The following is a 21,398-nucleotide window of genomic DNA, read 5'->3' on the forward strand; positions in this document are numbered from 1 at the left end:
ATACGCTCCCCAAGGGCCTGGGGGCCAGCTCTAGGAGAGATGTGTATTTGGCCGTGGGCTGCTTGCCACAAAAGCAAAGGTGGAGAAATGATTAGTAACTTGATTCACAGTGTATCTGCAGCGCTTCCACAAAGCGTTTGTGAAATGAATGCTTGCCGAAGCTACAATTGCTGCCCAGTTGTGTTTGTGTTCTAGAGCTGAATGCCTGGTTTTGAATCCCAGTTCTGTCACTCGCTAGCTGTGCAGCTTTAAGCAAATTCACTTAACCTCTCTGTGTTCAGTTTCCCTACTGTACCTCATGGGGTCCTCATGGGGAATAAATGTGTTGATACATATGCTATTATCGTCATCGTTAGGATCTAAAAGCAAATGGCCTGTGAACACAAGCTCCCCATAAGAGTTTTAAGGGGGAACATCATTAAGATAGCTGAGTGAGAAATTCCTGTATGATTCCAAATATGCCTTTAATTTCTAAGCCTTTCTCCAATGTATAGAAGAAAATGCCTTTCTAGAACCTTCCAGAACAAAGTCATCATCCCACTCCTCAGCATGCCCTACCTTCAGTTTGCTTCTAACTGAACAACTAATATTGAACCCGGCCTCTGAAAGGGAACAGTCTTCATTCTTGACCTCCAACTATAAAGCCTTCTGGTAGTCGGCACCCTTGCTTTGTGCAGGAGAATCTCACCCTCCATCTTGGCTGTTTTCACGGGTGCCTTCACTGAACGTGGGCACACTGCAATTATTTCATTAACGCTGTGTGTTGTGATTGTGCATGTAGGGGAGAAAGGGAAAACACTTCTGACAATTGTATGTAATTTGGGACCAATTTGGTTCCCTACAGCAGGCCGTCAGCATCATGTTAATTGCAGCCACAGCAACAAAACAGCTGCGAGTGACACAAAGCCTGTCTTCAGGGAACACGCTCCAGACAGCATCCTTCATTAGACTCCATTCTTGCTCCCCTGTTTATCCCGAAGTTGTGATAACCTTGACCTGAACTTTAAAGCTCAAATGCAAACCGAGGCCCTTTAATTCTAGTCTCACAGTGCAGGGAGTACTAATCATTCCAGAATCAGGGAGTGTTTGGAGATGAAGCCTTTGGCAGCCAGTGTTGGCACTTTGGAGGCATATGAATATCCCACAGTGCCACAAAGAGTAAATTCTAAACCCCTTTCCCTGGCATTGTCTGACCACCCTGTTCACAATGCTTCCACCCCATTCTGCTGTCTTCTACTTCAGCACCCTGTTTTCATCCCTTTCAGAGATTTTATGACTATTTACAATCATCTTATTAATATGTGTTTCTTATTTCATCATCTCCTTCATTAGAATGCAAGAGTCCCGAGGGCCTCAAATGCACCTGTCTCATTCGCTGTGGTACGCTGGTGCCTGGCACAGCACCACAAGTAGTAGGTGCTCAGAGGATGCTTGCAAAGAAAGTGAATCCATCAGTGCCTCACTGGCTGCTGAGGAGGCTAAGAGGAGAGAGGACAAAGGCAAGCTCTGATGAGACACGGCGACCCCCTGTGGTGGGGACAGGCTTTGTAAAAATGGAAGTTCAAGCCCAAATTAGTTTAATTCTAGTAAGTGTGGCTCCAGGTGGGAATGTAGACCTGAGGAGGTTCGTGGTGGGGTGAGTGCCCAGGGATGCAGCTTCTCAACTGCAGACACAATATCCACTGTGTTCAGAGCATGAGTGCGTAAGCTAGTGGTTCACATGCTCGCCTGTGTCAAAAAATCACCCCAGGAGCTTGCGAAAAGTGTCGAGTCCTATTGTCTCTCCAAGCCAGTAGGATGGGGCTACAGAGAAATCTCAAGTAGCCCTAGAGAACTGGTCAGAAAGTGGCCAAACTGAAAGGCTGGTTTCTCCATGGACCAAGTAAAGTGCACTAATGCTAACTTTATTCTTGACCAGTGATTAAAAATACCAACGCTTAAACAATCTCTGTTGAAATCAAAATACAGTTTTCTGGAGTTTCTCGGGCACTCTCATTTCTCTGCTTCATTTGGACTTCATTGGCCCAAGTCACAGTCCTGTCCATGTGTGGTGAGCAGGTTGAGAATGCAGGCTTTCTTGCAAATGAATGATGCAGATGAAGGACAAGCAAGATTTAGGCTATTCGGTCCATGTCCTTAGATGGAAGAGCTTACAACATGCCAAGCACCACACCACCAGCGTACTTTAGACGTGCATGGATACTTACTGATTTTGCAAAGCTAAAGAAGCTCTTGGTCTCTCCAGTCACCATGTTGGATGAACCTGCAAATGGAAGATTCCCAAATCAAGCTAACGAAAATCAACATCTCTTGCTTTGCATGGAAGAATGGCAGTTGTCTGGCCCAGAACTGTCAAGAACTTGAAAAGAAATTTAGGTCAGCCTTGGAAAAATGAGGGAATTGGAGGGGGTGGGTGGTGTCGAGTTGACTTAATTTTAACTAAGTATCCCTGGATCAGAGAGGAAGTAACATTTCTCAGGGTGACTATTTCATTACTTTGGACAACAGGTCACGTGGCAAAAATGTGATTTAAGCCAACGTTCTAATAAAATGATGAGTTGCCGAAATGTCTTGTTGGTTCCATTCTCTGAGACTGAGAAATGAACTCCTTTGTGAGATTACTCTATGGCTTGAATTTGATTCCTCGGCAAGTGAGGGGCTGGGGGAGCTGACCTCGGCTGGGCATTTAAGTAGTGGAGAGAGGCGGGGCTGAACTAGAATTTAGACGGATGGAAAGATGGGATACAGAGGAGCACATGAGGGTGAAAATAGGTTCACAAGCCAAGGAAATGGTGTGACCCATGTGGAAGCTCCCAAGAGGTCTGGGCAGAAAGGTGAAAACCACTGGAGACCCATGGTGTGGGAAACGGAGCCTTGCTGATGGGAACAAGCAATATTCAGAGTTAAGACAGGAAGTCGAGTTAGGAAAGATTCCCTGACACGCTCTTACAGAAAGGAAAAACCCCTTTCTGCGGTTCTGGGTTGGGTGAGGGTTAAGAGTGCCTTAGTGGTGCCTTTTCAGCGACTTTTCTGCCTCCCCCCCACAGATTTGGGAGTAAGTTCCTCTCAGAGAACCGTTAAATGAAAAAACAACGTAGGTCTTAAACTTAGTTCTTTGGCCTTGGTAAACTAGTAGCCAGTTAATCACTGCCTCTCCTTTTATGGGGTGACTTTTATGGGGTCCAAGCTTCACAGCACTAGGTTTTGATTACTTAGTAGTCAAGTAATTGATGTAATAAATTAGATACTCGTGATATGATCAAGTTGTGTACACCAAAACGACGTCATGGAACTGGGGCAAACATAGAACCAGTAAATGAATAAGGATGGAAAAAATGCTCATCTGTATTTGACTCACGTGTTAGTCATAGCCAATATCCCTACACTGGCATTTATAGCTTCTCTTATCACTAGTAATAATTTAAAAACTGTGCATCCACCGCTAAAGACTTTCAAATACATGGCCACTACTCATAATGCCAGAATACTCCAGCAATGAAAGTTTCTTCCTTCTCTTTCTGTCACAATGATCTGATGATGACAAAATGATGCTTGACTACTTATACCTCTCAGATATCTCTTTTATAAGCTTCTCAGCTAATAGTAGGGAAATGAGTATTTTTTTCTGAGTTATGCAGAACTAAGGCTCAATTTTCTACTCTACTTCCATGTGACAGAGTGCCAAAAATCTCAAGCATTGGAGAACTCCAAGATCATTTGGCTTTGGAATGTGGCATCTGGCTTCAGATACGCTTTTTTCTTTGCAGAGACTAATGTTTAAATTGGTTTACCTGCCTATGACAAAGAGAAGAAGAAGAGGGGAGAGAGGAGTCTCTGGGGTCTCATTCTACCGGAGAAAACCTGCTCCCAGATGTCTCTCATGAAGCCTCCCAAACCCAAGAGCATATAAGTGAATGTAGAGGCAGACATGGGCTCTATCCATCCAGGGCTTCTGTGTTGACTGGGACATACAGGAGTAGTTTAGAGGAAGGAGATTCTGTGCCTTGCAACTTCATCTCCAATAGTGAAGATGCTCCCTTTTAAAACCACCACATCCTGGCCACTCTTCACCATCCTCTTATGGGTGTTTTATTGCTTCATTTTTGGAACTTCCTTTGAAGCTATTAGTATTTTCCACCTGTGCCACCTTCTGTGGGTCGAGTCCCATCATGTCACTACCTTGGCTTGGCCTTGCTTTATTTCTTTTAGAATGAGAAATGCTCATGGGATAATAGGGCAGTAGGCACTTTTATCATTGAGAACAGTAGCGATACTATAGAAAATATTAAAATATTAACACCTCCCCCATCTCATTACGCCAGCATATCAACACATCTCATTTTTCACAGCCCTTGTAAGCACACATGCGGTGCTGCCTGTTGCCGACCATGTCCCCTGCTTCTGTTTAGCACTCACCATATAAAATGTAGGTTCCCAGTGGTTTGAGGAGGCTGAGACCTTTTCCAGTGTTGTCCCCACAGAGGCAATCCAAAACAATGTCCACTCCTTCAGCAGAGATTCTAAATGGTGAGAAGACAAAGTAAAATATTGTAACCTGTCAGGGACCAAACTGTCAGTCCCTTTTCCTTCCTGTGTCATACTGTTTACTGCCAGAATCAGGAACAGAGAGAGCTCTGGCAGTAGAAATAAATAGGGCAGAAGCCCAGGAGGTGGATGTATCCTCCTGAGTCCAACTCTGAGAATTTCACAAAGCCGCAGACAGCTAAGAACCTGGCTGGTGGTGCCAGCAGAGAACATCACAGTCAGTCTAGCCACCTTGCTCAACTTCTCTGAGCCTCAGCTGTCTCCTTTGTAAAGTGGAGCTAGCGGGACTTCCCCGGTGGTCCAGTAGGTAAGACTCCGCACTCCCAGTGCAGGGGGCCCGGGTTTGATCCCTGGTCGGGGAACTAGATCCCACATGCCTGCCACAACTAAGAAGTTCTCATGCTGCAACTAAGAAGTCTGCATGCCGCAACTAAGGATCCCGCATGCTGCAATGAAGATCCAGCATGTGCTGCAACTAAGACCTGGAGCAACCAAAAAATAATAAAAATAAATAAATTAAATATTTTTTAAAAGTTAAAAAAAATAAAGTGGAGCTAGCATGTTTCTTTGCGCTAAGAATGAAGTGAGTTGGCAGATGTGGTGCTTGGCCCATTGCCAGCCACATAATAGTTGCTCCGTAAGTCAATCAACAACTCATATTTGTGGAAATTGGGGTGTGTGCCAGGCTCTGTCCAAGGTGCCGAAGAGTGAAAACCAGCAAGCTCCCTGTCTTCATGGGGCTTCCGGTCTACCAAGGATTGGCTTTCTTCCCTCTCCACCTCCCTCCTCAGTGAAGCTATAAAGGCACGTTCATTTAACTTGCAAACTTCTCTTCGTCCAATCTCCAGGTTCAACCTATAAACATACTCCTAGAGGAAAAGGGTTAAATAGAGAGGATTTTCCTACAGTGACGGAGGGCTCCAGAGGGAATCCACGTTTGTACTCTATTAGGAAGAAGATCCCTTCTTCCATTCATTTATTTATACATTTATTAATTCACTTGCTCGTGCACTTAACAAACATCTACTGGGCTTCTTGGGTTAAAAGAGATTATGCAGGAGGGGCGGTGGAACCGGAAGGCTCTGGGGATTGTAGGGAATATATTCCTACCCACAGAATTCCCAACTCTGGCTGGGCCGTGCTCTGCTCAGACAAGAATGGCACTTCCTCAGACTTGTGCCTTTGCAGGGTTACCTTGTCTTAGCACATTGCTCACCTTTTCTACCCCCACCCTCATCCCCCAGCGAAGTTCAGGAACTGCCACTAACTGACGTCAACAGCTTTGTCCGGAGTGTCACCAACTAGGAAATTACACGTGCATCTCCTGGGTTCATACACTAAGTTGACTGCTCCGTGCCCCTGACAGCTGAGTCTTTTTTTTTTTTCTTAATGTGGAGCGCTTCACGAATTTGCCTGTCATTCTTACGCACGGGCCATGCTCATCTTCTCTGTATCATTCCAATTTTAGTATATGTGCTGCTGAAGGGGGCACCTGAGTCTTGATATGAATGTGCCCTTCAAAAGCCCTCGGGTCTTAACCAAAATGCAGCCCATTACAAAGGCTCTTCCAAAGTGATCAGCTTAGCTTCCCACCCAGCAGAGTGCTTATCTCGTGGGGGTGTCCGTTCAAGTCCCATCCGTAAATTCATGACCAGGGAGTCAGGCCAGTGGATCTCAAAGCTGCCTGTGTGTCAGAATCTCCTGGAGGGCTCATTAAGGTACAATTGCAGTTTGCCCTCCCTCTCCCTCTGCTCTTAGCTCTGATGTACTTGGTGTGGTGTGGGGCCCAAGGATCTGCATTTCTAGAAAGCTACCAGATGCTGATGCTGCCGATTCCAGCTCCACACTTTGGAAACGCCTCGTCTAAACTAGTTACTCAGAGGTTGAGGCAGCCTTTTTTTTTTTTTTTAAAGTAGTAATTAATTTGTTCCTTAAATATTGAGCACTGGCACCACACTAGGCCTAGGGGGTATCATGGTGAGCCCACACAGATTTGATTTGTCGCCTTTTAGAGTTTACACTAGGCAGACATCAGTCAATAGTTAAAGAAATAAAAATGAAATTGAAAGTGAATGGGGTCTACTGTCACAAAGGTACTAGGAAGCTGTTCAGATTGAGGGTTTGCCCAATCAGGGCTGCCAGCGAAGACTTCCCTGGGGAAGTGACGAGTGGCAGCTGGAGGAGGTAGATAGGGAAAGAGTGGTGGGAACAGTGTTCCAGGCGGAGGGAACAGCATGTGCAAAAGCCCCATTCAGGAGGAGTCTGGTAGGCAGGAAGACTGGAGTAAAGAAGAAGCGAGGGAGCTTGCTGCATGCTGAGGCTGCAGAGGCAGGCGGGACGTCTGAGTACACACTCTGGGGGGGCTCTGGGCTGGGCCGCAGACCCGCTGATCAGCTCCCCACCTCGCATCATAGGCCGGGTAGCTATGCACCTGTTTTTCTCACGTTGAGCAGATCCATTTTTGCCAAGTTTGCTCCCTTGCGTGGAAGTAAGATCCTGCTCTGCTTTTCCTAGACAGCCCGCCTGGGCCATCAAGTCCTCCCCGTGAACTTCGTTTCCCTGACATCTCTCCCCTTGCCTGAAGGATGCCGCGCGTGCGTAGGAGCAGCCTATCAAATGTGCGGCTCTGCACGCCTTCCAGGGAACCCCCGATGGACCCGCCCGTCTCTTCTCCTCACTCCGTGCCTGATGCTCCTCATATCCGTAGTCTGCTTGAGAGTCCACGTTCTCTCCTCTGCCGATCACATCTCCTTGCGCTAGCTGCCCCGCCTCGGCTTGTTGCTCTCTCCTGCGGACTATGGTTCTGCAGAAATGCAGGGCAGGCCCACAGCAATGGGTGACCATAAGCTCTGCCCACTTCCCCATCCTCACCTCCCACGAACCACTCCAGTCCGACCTTCTAGCTATTCCTAAAGTCCCACATTCAGGAGCACCTACTGTGTGCCAGGCACAGACAGCGCTGAGCCTTCCTAAGTCTCATCTCATGACACCTCATGCCAACCCTGAGACTCAGGGCCTTTGTTATACCCATTTGATGGATGAGGAAACTGAGGCTCAGTGGGGTCAGGTGACTGTGGGAAATGGGCGGACCCTGGTTTGATCCATCACATCCAGAAACTAAGTGAGGGCCCCGGAGATGGAATAGGGTTTTATAGGGTGGGCTGTGGCCAGCCCAGGGGTGACCACCACTGCCACTTCTAGCTCCCAGCGAGGGCTGAGCAAAGCTGGGGGTTGCTCCACTGGGCTTCACACTGGAAGGAGACACTGCAGGTCTCCTGCATATCCAGGCCACCTGCTCCTCCCACATCTCTCTTGGCATTTCTATAGCTGAATCAGGCAAGACAGGGTTTGGCCATGCACAGGGGTCAAATAAGCCACAAATTCACTCCCCATTGCTGTCATTGCATCATTTAGAAGGTCAGTGGTGAACTGGGGGCAAAGAGAGGGGGAGGAGATGGATTCTGTGGAAGAGAAGCTGGGTAGAGGCAGGTGTCACTCCCAGGGCCCTGAGGGTGAGGACACTTTGCTGTAGAAGTCAAACCTTTAAGCAGACATTGCTCCTTTCGAGGCCAGCAACGTCCCTTCAGGTGAGAGTTGCAAAACTGAAAAGCTCTCCATCCCCTGTTCAGTCCTTATAAGCCCTTATAAGCCCAATCAGTGGATCAGACTGAACTGGATAGTGGGTCTAGTTAAATTGCTCCAGGCCCCGCAAGTAAGCTTGGGTCAGGTCCTCCCTTGGTCATCCTTACACTGAAAAGCACCTTAGCAGCATCTTTTAATGGAATAATCATGAATATCACAAGCAGAGCAGGTAGCCCATCAGAGGCACAGAGGCCATCCTCATTTCTTAGCTCACCCCTGCTCCCCAGTTTCTGGGAGTGTCTGCCTTGCCTGCATTTGTGTAGTCGTAATTACATAAAAGCAGAGAGGGTAAGAGCAGAGGGTTAAAGGCAACAGTGCCTATTCTGCTTTCTCCCTCTGTCATAAATCTCGGCAGACTTAAACAGCAAACAGAAATAGCCCCAGCTCAGAGATCCTCTGGGCCAAATTCAGCATCAAGGTATTTTGGGATTGCTGATCCAAGACTTTCCCATCTGTCCTTCCTCCGTCCCCAACCCCTTGCTCCTTTATTGAGAATACCGCCTCTTTGCTTCCCATCCACTCGGATCAGTGGAGAATTCCTCTTGAGCGGTGGTAGTTGCAATAGAGCCGTTCCTGGGTAAGCAGCCCTTCAACTTTGTCGAGAAATTAATTCCCCTTTACCGTAACTTTCATCTCCAGTTGGGTCCTTGGCTCTCCACACACTTCTTCTCGTTCAGACTTCCCTTTTCTCTGAGAACTCATCTGTGCCTTAGCTTTAACCATCACCTCCAAGCTCATGACAGAGGGATGAGGCGATGTCAGAGTGTCCAGCACTGTGCCTGGCGCACAGTAGGCCGCTTAGTAAAAGTTTACTATTGACGGTTCCCACATGCACGTAGTACCACTTCTAGGAATCCTTTCTTGATCGCTTTCTCTCTGTTCTCTCCTGGTGGCTAGACTCTTAATTAATTTCCATGAGGTCTCAGTTTCTTTATATAAGATAAGGAATTTTCATCTTTCAGGATGCACCTACAATGGTCTCACTGAAGTGCTCAGCAGAGTGGGAGGAGACAGACAAAGCCTGGTGCCCCTTCGCCTTGCCTGGGACACGCTCCCTACCTCTCCGTACCGACTAAAATAGTTCCCACTCTTCAAGCACCCCCTTGGGGCTGTCCACCTTGGCGTGCTCGCTGGTCTTTCTTCCCTCTTTATTTTTAAAGCCCTTACAGTCAGATGCACACAATTCAAGGCTTCTAACTCTTCCACTTGGTTTCAAGCATCCTCTTCTCTCTCCTCCCGAACAGAGAAGGGGGAAATGACATAAAGGTTATGTCAGTATTATAAATATTTTTTTCCCCTGTTCCCTTTATAATGCCTGGCTCTAGGCTGCAAACATATTCAAAAGAAGCTTACTGAGTGACTGGCTGATAAAAGAATTTTCATCCCAAGAAATTTTATGTTATTATTTTTTCTAGTTGATTACACACAACAGTGTGTTGTGTTACTGTGTTACACAGTGCGTTACACAGTGTAACAAACAATATCCATGATCAGAAAAGGAAGAAAAATCACTCAGCATTCCACTCCTAGTGCATCTCAGTGGGTGGATTTTTCCCCCTTTCATTTTATGCCCTCATGCGCCAAGAATTTATACAAAGCTGTGATCACAGTGTAGCTGGAATTTGGCATTCTGCTTTTTTTCACTCAATATGCTACCACAGGTATTTTTTTCATTTTCTGACAGAGTCTTCATAATTATCATTTTTAAGGGGCTCCATAATACTCAAGTGTGTGGGTGTAGTGTAATCTACCAAACCGTTTCCGTTCTGTTGATAGTGGGGGCTGGTTCTGAATTTTCGCTTTTACAGACAATGCTGTAATTCACCCTGTCGTCATATCCTGAGCGCCTACAATGAAGCAGAAGCAGTGCTTGGGTCTGCAGCCAGCAGCGTGGACCCGTGGCTTTTATTTTCTTTCGGATTATATCCTGAGGGTAGGATTCGTGGGACAGAGAGTACAAACATATTTGCAGCTTCCCAGTCATTTTTAGGCTAATCCCAGAATCTCTACTTAAAAACGTAAGGACGGAACTGTTGGAGGTCACGTGTGCAGGAAGGTGATGGCAAGGTGGGTCTCAGGTGCTGTTACCTTCTGCTCTTCCGACATCAGAAGAAGTCACTGATTCTGGGGCTAAAGGCAGCAGGTCAAGGACACTGAGGGGATGAGGGGATGGTGTAGCTCCCTGGGACATGGGGACAGCAGAGGCTCCCTGCTTATGGCCTGTCACTTCTTCAGAAGCGCCGCCACCTCCCGACCCTCCTCTCCAGTACCTCACACATCCTCTGACCACAGCCTCCAGCGGCACTAGTCTCCTTTCACATTCTTGAACTGACCAAGTCTTTCCTGACCCCGGGCCTTAGCACGTGCCATTCTCCTTGGTCAGAAACGCTCTTCCTTTGGCCAAATTCTCAGCCCTCAGTTCTCAGCCCAAATCTCACTTGTTGATGGATGACATGTCTGATTTCCCCATTTGCCTATGTTTATTTCACTAGCACCTTGCATTTCTCCACCAAAGCACATATCAAAAGTATAAATCAATGAATTTTTAAAATATCTCTTGTCCCTGCTTCCCAACAAGACTCCAGGCTCCATGAAGACAGTGATTCTCAAGGTGGTTTCTGCTGGATCTCCTGCCCTAGCAGAGTACCTGCTATAGGTACTCAGTATTTATTAAGCAGGTCAGTGCAGGAACAGAGGAAAGGATACCTGAAGAAATGTCTCTTAAGAGGGTGAAAGGAAAGGTGGCTGAAGGGAACGTCGTAGTTCATTTTCCAGACCACAGCTTGAAAGATGCACGTTAAAGGAAGGAAGTTTATAAAAGTAGGCAAAGATATATTCTGGAAGTCTTTACAAACTACTATACATAAAATAGATAAGCAACAAGGATTTACTGTATAGCACAGGGAACTCTATTCAATATCTTGTAATAACTTATAATGGAAAATAATCTGAAATATATATATATATATATATATATATGTATGTATAACTGAATCACTTTACTATATACCTGAAACTAGCACACTATTGTAAATCAACTATACTTAACTTAAAAAAAAAATGCCTGCAATCTCCGGACATCTGAGAAACGGGTGGTAAATTTCCAATATCTAGCTTTAAAGCTTTCTTTTCACATCACATGGGAAGTACTGGGGCAACCTTAAATGACACACAAATCTTGACACTCAAAATTTTTTTTTAAATTTGAGAATTCAGACTGTCAGAAGACTCTCCTTTCCGAAAAACTTCCCAAGTTTCACCTAATCCGGTCTAAATCTATCACTTCAAACAACCAGATCTCCCATCCTCCAACCCTTCAATTTTTCATCTTAATCAGTGCTTTGGAGGAAATTGTTTCTTTGTTATGATGCTGTGCTAGCCAGACAACTTAATTCCTTTGTACCTTCCGATTTTGTGCCGGAGAATGAAAATACAGAACCAGTGGCTCTGGGACGTCGCTGAATCCCCCCAGGAGCTGTGAGTGGACCAGAGCCTGGGACTCAGCAGGGGTGAGACACACAAATCACCTGAAAGCATGGCGGCAGCTGGGTGTTCCATCTGGTTTCCTGTGTTGACATGCACAGGGCCGTCAGGATCATAGGTGGAATATGGATCATGTTATAAAGCAACGTCTCCCCCGGGGAGACCACAACAGCCAGCAGACGGATGTCCCCTCCCATTCATTCTCTGTGACGCACCAGTGACTCTTCCAAACCCAAATCTGATCATGTCACCACCTTGGTCCTTTGGTGGCTCTCAGTCACACCCAGGTTGGAGTCCACATTCCCTGGGGCTGTTACATGAATGAATGAGCAGTGAACTTCTCTGGGTTAAGGTAGTGTTACAGCAGCTCTCACAATGTAGCTTTGCAACTTACTTAACTGCTCTGTTCCTTGGTTTATCGTCTCCAAAATGGGGATAATAATAAGGTTGTTGAGAGGATTAGATGAGTGAATACGTGTGAAATAGCACAGAACTAGTAATATATATGTTTACAATTGTGGGTATTATTAGCCCTCCTCTAAATGAATGCTCCCGTTCTTTAAGAGAGAAGTGCAGGGACCACCCTGGTGCTCTTCATAGCAAACATCTTACCTTTTCACTTCCTGCACGTAGTCTGCATTTCTGTCAAAGAGATGAGTCACGGAGTCTTTGATGGCTTCATGCTTGAAAGTAGAAGCTGTTCCAAAGACAGTCACATTGGGGACAGTGGAGCACAGCTGAGCCACGGCTTGGCCCTGGGAGTGAAATACAACAGACGAGTCACACAAGAGAGCTACCATCCAACAGCTGGTCTCACTGGGGGTAGAGCAGGATTTCTCAGCCCTGCCGCTGTTGACCTGTTTTGGCTGGATTAGCCTTTGTTGCGGGGGGTTGAACTGTGCATTGTGAGACGTTTAGCAGCATCCCTGGCCTCTACCTACCAGGTACCAGCAGCAAGCCCCCAGTTGTGACAGCCAACAATGTCTCCAGACATTTCAAAATGTCCCCTGGGGACGAAATTTCCCTTGGTTGAGAACCACTGGTGCAGAGGAAGGTGAGCCAGCAAAACCCCAGTACCAAGACATAACAACTGTTATTTAACCATATTGACCCTCAGGCTCTCTCCATTTATAAATTAGCACTAATACTACCTACTCCCTAGGATCTTGGAGGATGTCTTAGTTTGGATTTCCCAGAAGCAGATTCTGAGGCAAGGGTTTGAGAGTAAGTCCTTTATCTGGAATAGGATCTCAGGAAATACCAGGGTAGAAGGCAGCCAATAAAGGGCGTGTTTATCAAGTCAGCATCCACCACGCTAACTGGAACTCAATCCCTCTGAGGAGCTCCATGAGCAAGTGTAGAATACGCCTCGGAGCCATCCAAACCAAGTAGTGAGGAAGCTGGAGTATTTATCCACCAAATATCTGTCTGATACCAGTTGAGGGTTGCTTCTGCAGCAGTGACTCTTAGGCACGTCTGACTTGTCCTCAGAGGCCAAACGTGCTTCCACAGCCAGTCAGGAGCCCTAAGTAAGCAACCTTCAGCACGTTGAGTGCAGAAAAGGTATGGTGTGGCTGACAGCATTCTGCTGCAGGGGGTGTTAAATGAGGCAACAAATAACACAGGTCCAGCACCTGGCACAAAACACGACACTTAATAGGTAATCAATCATCTGTACCCCTTATTGGCTTATTACACCCAGGGCTGAGATGTCCAGGCATATAAAGAAAATGCCAGTGCATGAGGTTTAAATCTCGAGTGGACCAAGAGAAATCACAGATGTAGTTAGGAATGGTTAATCTTCCCATATCCTTTTTCAATATCATTAGAAGTTTAAGTCACTGGACAAAATACTGTGATCGTGGGCATTCAGAAACCTTCCAGTAAAGCCCAATTTGCTGCTAATTAAGATGCATCCTAAAACCAAGTACTGTCTCTTTCCAGTGTTCCATCTACCATCTTAAGAAGGCAGAAATTATTAAGGAGGGAAATTATTCTACCAAAGGCATCTGTGATATGAATTACAGCCTCTCACTTTATTTACATGTCTTCATGTTGGTGGACTCAATCAGGTTGGAAGGTCAATTTGTGGAGATGTGATTTTTCCCCAACATTTGCTATTAGAGGCAACATTGAGAGAATCAGAGAATGTCAGAGTTGGAAGATCATCCAATTACCCGCTCCTTATTGTTTTGTAGACCAGAGAGAGGGGACTCTGAAAGGTTAAGGTAACTCGATTCTTCAGAGGCAGACCTGAGATTCAAAGCAAGGTCTCCTGACTTCCAGCTACTGCCATTTTCTATTATGCCATGCATGCTGTCTCCTTATTTTGGCATTTAAAGCTAAGCAGACTTTTAAGTTGCTGCCTAAAATAGACACATTACTGACACGCTCACTTGGAGGTCAATATTTCAGAACACGGGCGTGAACCTGAGACTCCAGACAGGCTATAGTTCTCTGTTCTGAGAAGAGCTTTGGTATTTGGTTGAATTTTTTATCCCCTGATTTTAAAGAACAAAAAAGTGACTCTCCTGCCTAGTGAGTGTAAATATCAGCAACCACCATGACGATCCTCAAAAATTCGACAGGGCTTGAGCTAACCTTGTTAGTTCTGGCATGGGAGCTTAGAACTGGTTCTCATAGCCATGTGGCCCCTCCTCTGTCCTTAAGCAAACCTGACATTTATCCACTCAACTCCTTTTCAAATTCCTACTGTGTGCTACCTCATCACACTGTGCTGTAGATGCTGGAGCAGCAGAGATGCCTGATACACCTTAATCTCTATCTGTAGTCCCACCGAGTCCCAGACTTGTGTATTGAAGCACCGTTTTGGCATCTGTCTTCACCTGGCTCTCCAGAAACCACACATCAAATTCAACTCATCCAAAACACAACTCATGGTTATCTCCAAATGAGTTACTCCTCATATTAGCTTGCTAGGGCTGCCAGAACAAAGTACCACAAACTGGGCAGCTTAAAAAACAGAACTTTATTGTTTCACAGTTCTGGAGGCTAGAGGTCTGAAATCAAGGTATCAGCAGGGTTGGCTCCTTCTAATGGCTGTGAGGGAGGGATCTGATCCAGGCATCCCTCCCTGGCTTGTAGGTGGTGGTGTTCTCCCTAGGTCTCTTCGCATTGGTCTTTCCTCTATGCCAATCTGTGTCCACATTTCCCATTCTTGTAAGGACACCAGTTATATTGGATTAGCACTCACCCTCATGACCTCATTTAACTTGACCTCTGTGAAGACCCTACCTCCAAATAAGGGCCTATTTTGAGGTGCTGGGGTTTAGGATTTCAACTTATGAATTGGATGAGGGTGGGGGGACACAATTCAACCCATAACACTCCTCTCACTGCATTTGCTGCCTCGGTGGATGGAACTGCACCACTCACTCATCACTAAAGCCAGGAATCTGGGGGTCATCCTGGACCCCTCTTCCTCCCTCGCCCCACATCCAATTAGCACCTTTGTTGTTTCCACTCAGCATCTCTTGGGAGTGTCACTTGCTCTCCTGGATTATGACAACACCTTTCTAACCGGCCTGGCTGTTTCCACGTGCACTTCAGAATGATGTTTCTCAAACACAACACTGAGCATTTCTTTATGTGTTTCAAAGCTTCCCAGTGCCTGTCATGGCCTTCAGAATGAAATGCACACCCTTTACTTGACTGCACAAGGCCAGCGCTCTGGGATTTGACCCAGTCTACCTCACTAACATGATTGTCCTCCACTTTTCCAATATCCACTCCCTAACACACAGACATGAGCCATCACTGACATTGGTCATGACCCTCATCCCATAGCGTTCTCAGAATGAGCCTTCAACCTTATTTTACTGAGGAAGGAGCTGAGGTTTACAGAGGTTAGGGACCTGGGCCAAGGTCATTAGGGTCCGATGTGGTAGACCTTGATGTGCTGTACTCACCAGCTGAGTGACCTTAAGTAAAGTATCAGCTCCTCTGATCACTTGTCTTAATATGCATTATACACAATACTATGTAAACACAAAGATTGTTTTGGGATTATATGACATTATGCATCCACGGGCTTGGAATAGTGAATGTTTAATAAATACTTGCTATCATTACTACTGGGACTCCTATTACTATTTTTCTTCACATTATTATGGTTATATCAGCAGTGGAAGCATATCCACTACCTACTCTCCAAAACATCTCATGCTATTTTGCATCAGTGCTGGTTTTCCCACACACCTTCCCCTTCCTGTCATGGCCTGGCCTTCCAGTGTCTTCTGCAGATCACAGCCACTCCTCCTGAGGCATATTGTCTTCTAGAAATCTTTCCTAGCATCCCAGGCAGAGTCTCTTGCCTCTTCTTGTGCCACCATTGACCTTCCTCCAGGACAGTGGCCACCACGGCCTGCTGGGGCTGCTCCCTGACCCATCTGTGAGCTCCATGGGGTCAGGGACGGTGCCACATGTGGCTCCAGACCCCAGTGCCCAGGGCAGAGCCTGGCACAGAGCAGGTGTTTGGTAAAACTTGTTGAAATAGATGCATGAGAAACGAGAGGGGTTTGATGTAATGGGGAAGCCGCTCGTCATTTTGCAGATTTCTACGTTCTTCAGCTTTGTAGAGTGGGAATAAAGCATAGGTTTAATGAGCATATCTAGTCTCTGGCCCAAGCAGAATTTTACCATTTCCGTTTTAAAGAGAAAGATACATGTGGTAGTAAAATGAAATGATATAAGTAACTGGGTTACTTACATATTTAAATTATTATGTAATATATGTGAACATTATATGTGATATATAATACATAAATGTATTATATATTATAATTATAGTTGGCCCTCCGTATCCATGGATTCTGCATCCGTGGAGTCAACCAACCATGGTTCGAAAATATTCAGGAAAAAAAAAAATTCCAGAAAGTTCCCTAAAGCAAAACTTTAATTTGCCACATGCTGGCAGCTATTTATGTAGAATTTACATTGTATTAGGTATTATAAGTAATCTTGAGATGATTTAAAGTATACGGGAGGATGTGCATAGGTTGTATGTAAATACTACACCAAGGACTTGAGCACCCTTGGATTTTGGTATCTATGGGGGGAAGGGGGTTGTCTTGGGTACCACCACCCTGTGGGTACCGAGGGACAACTGTATATATAATTAGAACAATTATGTATATATAATTAGAATAACCTATGATATGCATTATATGTATATATGTACAATTAGTAGTATATATGCATATATAATAAGTAATACCTAGTATATAATATTCCATTTGTACTATATAATTTGTATAATAATAAATAATATTATATGTGCATATATAATATACATATGCACATATAATTAGCATAATACACAAGTAGTATATGTAATATTATATCATAATTTGTATTATTATATAAATAATGATGGGGAGTAAACACAAGTTCAGCGCATATCTATTTACAGCATCCCTACCCACTCTTTTAGGTCTTAAATAATTCACTCAGGCAATGAGAGGCCCTTGCAAGATCCTCAATGGTTTTCTAAAGTAAATAATGCTCAGCATTCTGTATTTAAGCAGAAAAGTGCTGTCCCTCACATTTGTAGAAAATCTGTGCCCTCCGTTCTCTAAGCCCCAAGATGAGTGTAAGATCAGCATCTAATTCATCCTCATTTCTCCCACATGCCTAGCAAATAGCATGGACTCAGTAAATACTTGTGGAATAAAAAGGATTCTGCAATTTACCTGCAGACGCAGAAGATAAAATGAACAAGACAATCCAGTCTCCCAGCAACAGCAGTAAATGGAGATTTGCATGTACTTGTTTTTAATTGATTTTCCCTTCCCTCTGTAGAATGTAAGAACTCGGCAGCAAGCCTCTCCCTCCCTTCCCTGCGTCTAACAGTGCAGCAGTAACAGCATCTGTGGTTCCTGCCTCTCACCGTGTGCCAGGTACTGGGCGAAAGTGCTTCCTTACACCCTTAAACCACTTCTGGAATACATTTTTTCTGTTTCCCTTTTATACCTGAAAATGGGGATTCAGAGAGGGAAAGGAACCTGTCCAAGGTTATGTACCTTGTAAGTGATAAACCTGGGGTCAGGTTTACCCAGCTGTCCCTGACTCCACGGCCACTCTGCTATTAGTCTTTTTGTCCATCCCACTAAGCACTCAAGTTGCTGACATGGAAATCTTAGAGAAAACCATGGGTCCTTGACATCAATATGGAAGGCTTCATTGATCCACTCCAGATACCTTTGTCTCAGGTTTAGATGAGTGAACAAATTTCAACCAGCTCAGTCCTAATTCCAAGGCTGCTGGGGTCCCCTCAAGCAGAGTACAGACAGTAGGAAATCCAGGGCCAATAGTTAGAAGGGAGTTGTTTGAGGGTCCCTGAAATTTGACTCTTATCAACAGACTGGCAGTTCAAAGCAAGATCCTATTCCAGAAAAGCTGGGCACAGTAGACAAACAATTAGAGGAGCAAATACATTTATATAAAAGACTTAGTACACTGTCTGGTACCTACTCAGAGCTCATTAACTGGCAGTTTTTAACACAACTGCTCTGGAATTAGGACTGAGACTGGTCGAAACTCTGGTTACCCACTAAATGGGAATTTAGGATAGATGCTCCTATCAGGGCACTGAGATTCAGGATTCAGCATCAGAGACTCAAGTTAACAGGAGACAAAGAAAGGATGGCTTAAAAGGGCCTCTATGGGACCTCCCTGGTGGTCCAGCCGTTGGGACTCCGTGTTCCCAGGGGCCTGGGGCCTGGGTTCCATCCCTGGTCAGGGAACTAGATCCTGCATGCATGCCACAACTAAGATCTGACGTGCTGCATCTAAGACCCAGAGCAGCCAAATAAATAAATAAATATTTTTTTTAAAAAAGGACCTCTATGATACAGATATTCTCTACCTCCTCAGCCTTGTTTCTCATCGTATACCAGAACTCTAGCTTTGGAAGGACTGAGCATATGGAAAAATGCTTAGTCCTTCCTAAATGCCACCCCCTCTCACCACAGGACCTTTGCACACATGCACGTTTCACTGCCTGCAGCCCTCTCCCTTGTCTTTTCTCTTGGTTGATTCCTAGTCATCCTTGTCATCTCAGCCTCTCTGTCACTTCATTGTCATTCATTCGATCATTATAGGGCTATTTCATGACTGCCGCAAATAGATTAGACACTATGAGAGGTCCTGGAAAGATAAAGGTGAACAAGTTATAGACAGTCCCTATCATTTTGGAGCTTGCATTCCCCTAGAGGCAACAGATACTTAGAAAATAAATATACTATTAATAGTACAGTCATACACCTAAACCAATAGGGTGAGAACACCAATTCCAACCACTGAACCACTGGGATAAGACCCCATTGGTGCGCTGCGGTCTTGCAAATATGTGGAAAATAAGGGGCACGCACTCAAGTGCATGTGGACGATGCATTGGGGAGAGAGACTAGATGAAACGGGAACTTGAACTTGATGATCCCTGCGGTCGCTCCAGTTCCACGATTTCTAGGTCACATGGGCTGGTCTTAGCTGGTCTAAAGAAAATCTATTTGAAAAGCCTCCCAAAGAGAATGAGAGTTTACACATTTTCCTACATTTAGTGAAAAATGGAATTTTCGATTGCGAACTTGACCATTTCCGAAATCACTTATAAAACAGAATTAGGTTTACCTCTCCCAAGAGCTGTTTTCACATTTAAACAGCTCCTAGAAACCACAAACCATTCTAGTAGTAAAATGTAAGAAAATGAGCTTGGGGATATCTAGAGAAGATGCCTGGCGGAAATGGTGAGGTCAGGTTGTTTTCCTCCAAAGAACTGTCAGTTTACTTTTTCATCTTCATCAAGGCAGAGAGGCCCTTGGACTAGGAGAGATAAATGAATGTTATCACAAAATCTAGTACATTGGATACCTGAGCCCTCCGTATGCCTTTCGTATAACAATACAAACTCCCACACTGGGATTCAGACAAAGGTTTAGAAATTTTTCTTTTTCCCCAGATCAGTGCTGTCATTTGCCTGCTCAACAATTCAGTTGACTCAATTGTTGTAAGAGGGGGAAGTTCACATCCCACTGTGTGGGCTGATCCATGTGACCCGCCATCAAAGGCAGCAAAGAACATTCCATGTTTTCCCCTAGTACACTCTCAGAATCAGTCAGCGCCTCTTTTTCTTTAGCTCGTTTGTCGCTGCAAAACTCTTGAACCACGCATGACACTCTGTGTAACATGCATGTGCTGAGACTCTCAACAGTGAGAAGCTTCAGGGGCCGGTGACTGAGGGAGGAGAGAGAGAAGGAGGAAAAAAGTGAAGATCGATTGAGACTCTGGCATTCTTCAGTTGCTCAAGGTGTAAATGCGGAATTTTTTTTCTTTTAATCCAAAAAATCCATAGACACATTTTTGGGGAAGCCTTGGCAGATAATATCTTTCACTGATTGATTTTATCTATTATACAGCTCAGTGCTTCTCCATATGAGCTGCCAGCACCAGCAGCATCACCTCCTCTGGAGACTTGTTAGACATGCAGGTTCTCAGGCCCCACCCCAGACCTGAAGAATCAGAACCTCTGGGGGTGGAGCCTGGTACTCGGAGTTCAAGCCTTCCAGCAGATCCTGATGCAGCTCAAGCTGAGAAACCACTGATGTAGTTCATCCTTCATGGCACCACTCCACTTCCCGTGATGCAGAGGCTGAGGCCCCTGGGATGCTCAGAATATCTTAATAGTACATGTTTTATTTCAAACCAGGGTGGGGTCTGGTTATTAGTATATATTTTAGAAGCTCCCTGGCAGCGCTCTAAAAGTTTCCTTCTTCTAATTTGGTCAGTTATGGCCTTGACCATAATCCACTTCCTCCTTTCTGGGTCGAGGTTGACATCAGAGCCTATGGGTTTAGTATGTGGGATCCCGTAGGTGAGGGTATGACTAACAGTCTTCTGTGAGTCAGAGATGCAGGAAGAGAAAATAATCCCCCACCCTTAATAACAGGATCTGAAGCTCTGGATGCCTGGAGACGTTCAGCCTCCCTGCTCCCAGGGCCTCGGCGAGGCTGCTGAACACCCAGGTTTCCCAGCCACTCACAGCTCTGCCCATCAGTTGTCTGCAAGGTGAATATTTAAACTTTTCCTCTGCTCAGGCTGCACCAAGCTCACTGCAGAGGCTCTCAGGTGAGAAGCGGTAGGGCTAGGTGGTGAAGAGTATAGATTTATTTATCCAATGTCATCTGCACAGAACTTCCTGTGTGCTGGGCAGGGTTCTCCATGCTCTGCAAACACCAGCTCATTCGATCTGCATCCCGACCTCCATGAGGAGGGCACTCTTTCATCCTTGTTTTCCAGAAGAATGAACTGAGGCACAGAGGAGTTCTGTAACCGCCCAAAGTCATACAGCAACAACAGAAACTAGATTTGAAACAACATCCCCTGGCTCTAGGGTCCACAATCTTAACCACTGCCCCAAGCTACAGAACAGTAGAGGATCTGGAGACCAAGAGAAGGAAGGGGAACCGTCTCTTACTGGCCAGTTGCTCTTTGTCAGGCACTGTGCCAGTCACCTTACATATATCTCATTTTATCCTGCCAACGTCATACTCCCATCATGAAGACAGGCTCAGAAATGAAGGCTCAGAAAGATCAAGGTTATCCTGCTGGTCATTGGAAACCGAGGCTCAGAAAAGCTAAGAACTAGCAGCGGGAACTGATGGGATATAAACCCGAGTCTCCTTGTCACTAAGCCCAAGTTCTCTGTTCTG

At 45.4% G+C, this 21,398-nt stretch overlaps 1 protein-coding gene across 1 annotated transcript in view; it reads right to left on the reverse strand.

Moving 5' to 3' along the window:
• Window positions 1–21,398, reverse strand: part of VAT1L (vesicle amine transport 1 like) — a gene marked incomplete at both ends in the record, with an annotated part of 151,262 nt that overhangs the window by 71,282 nt on the left and 58,582 nt on the right. The window contains 3 exons of the mRNA XM_079723869.1: window positions 2,208–2,263; window positions 4,417–4,520; window positions 12,283–12,425. Of these exons, the coding sequence (XP_079579995.1) occupies window positions 2,208–2,263; window positions 4,417–4,520; window positions 12,283–12,425 (303 nt within the window). The remainder of the gene's footprint in view (window positions 1–2,207; window positions 2,264–4,416; window positions 4,521–12,282; window positions 12,426–21,398) is intronic.

This window comes from Hyperoodon ampullatus (assembly GCF_949752795.1).
Source record: "Hyperoodon ampullatus genome assembly, chromosome: 18".
NCBI classification, from domain to species: Eukaryota; Metazoa; Chordata; class Mammalia; order Artiodactyla; family Ziphiidae; genus Hyperoodon; species Hyperoodon ampullatus.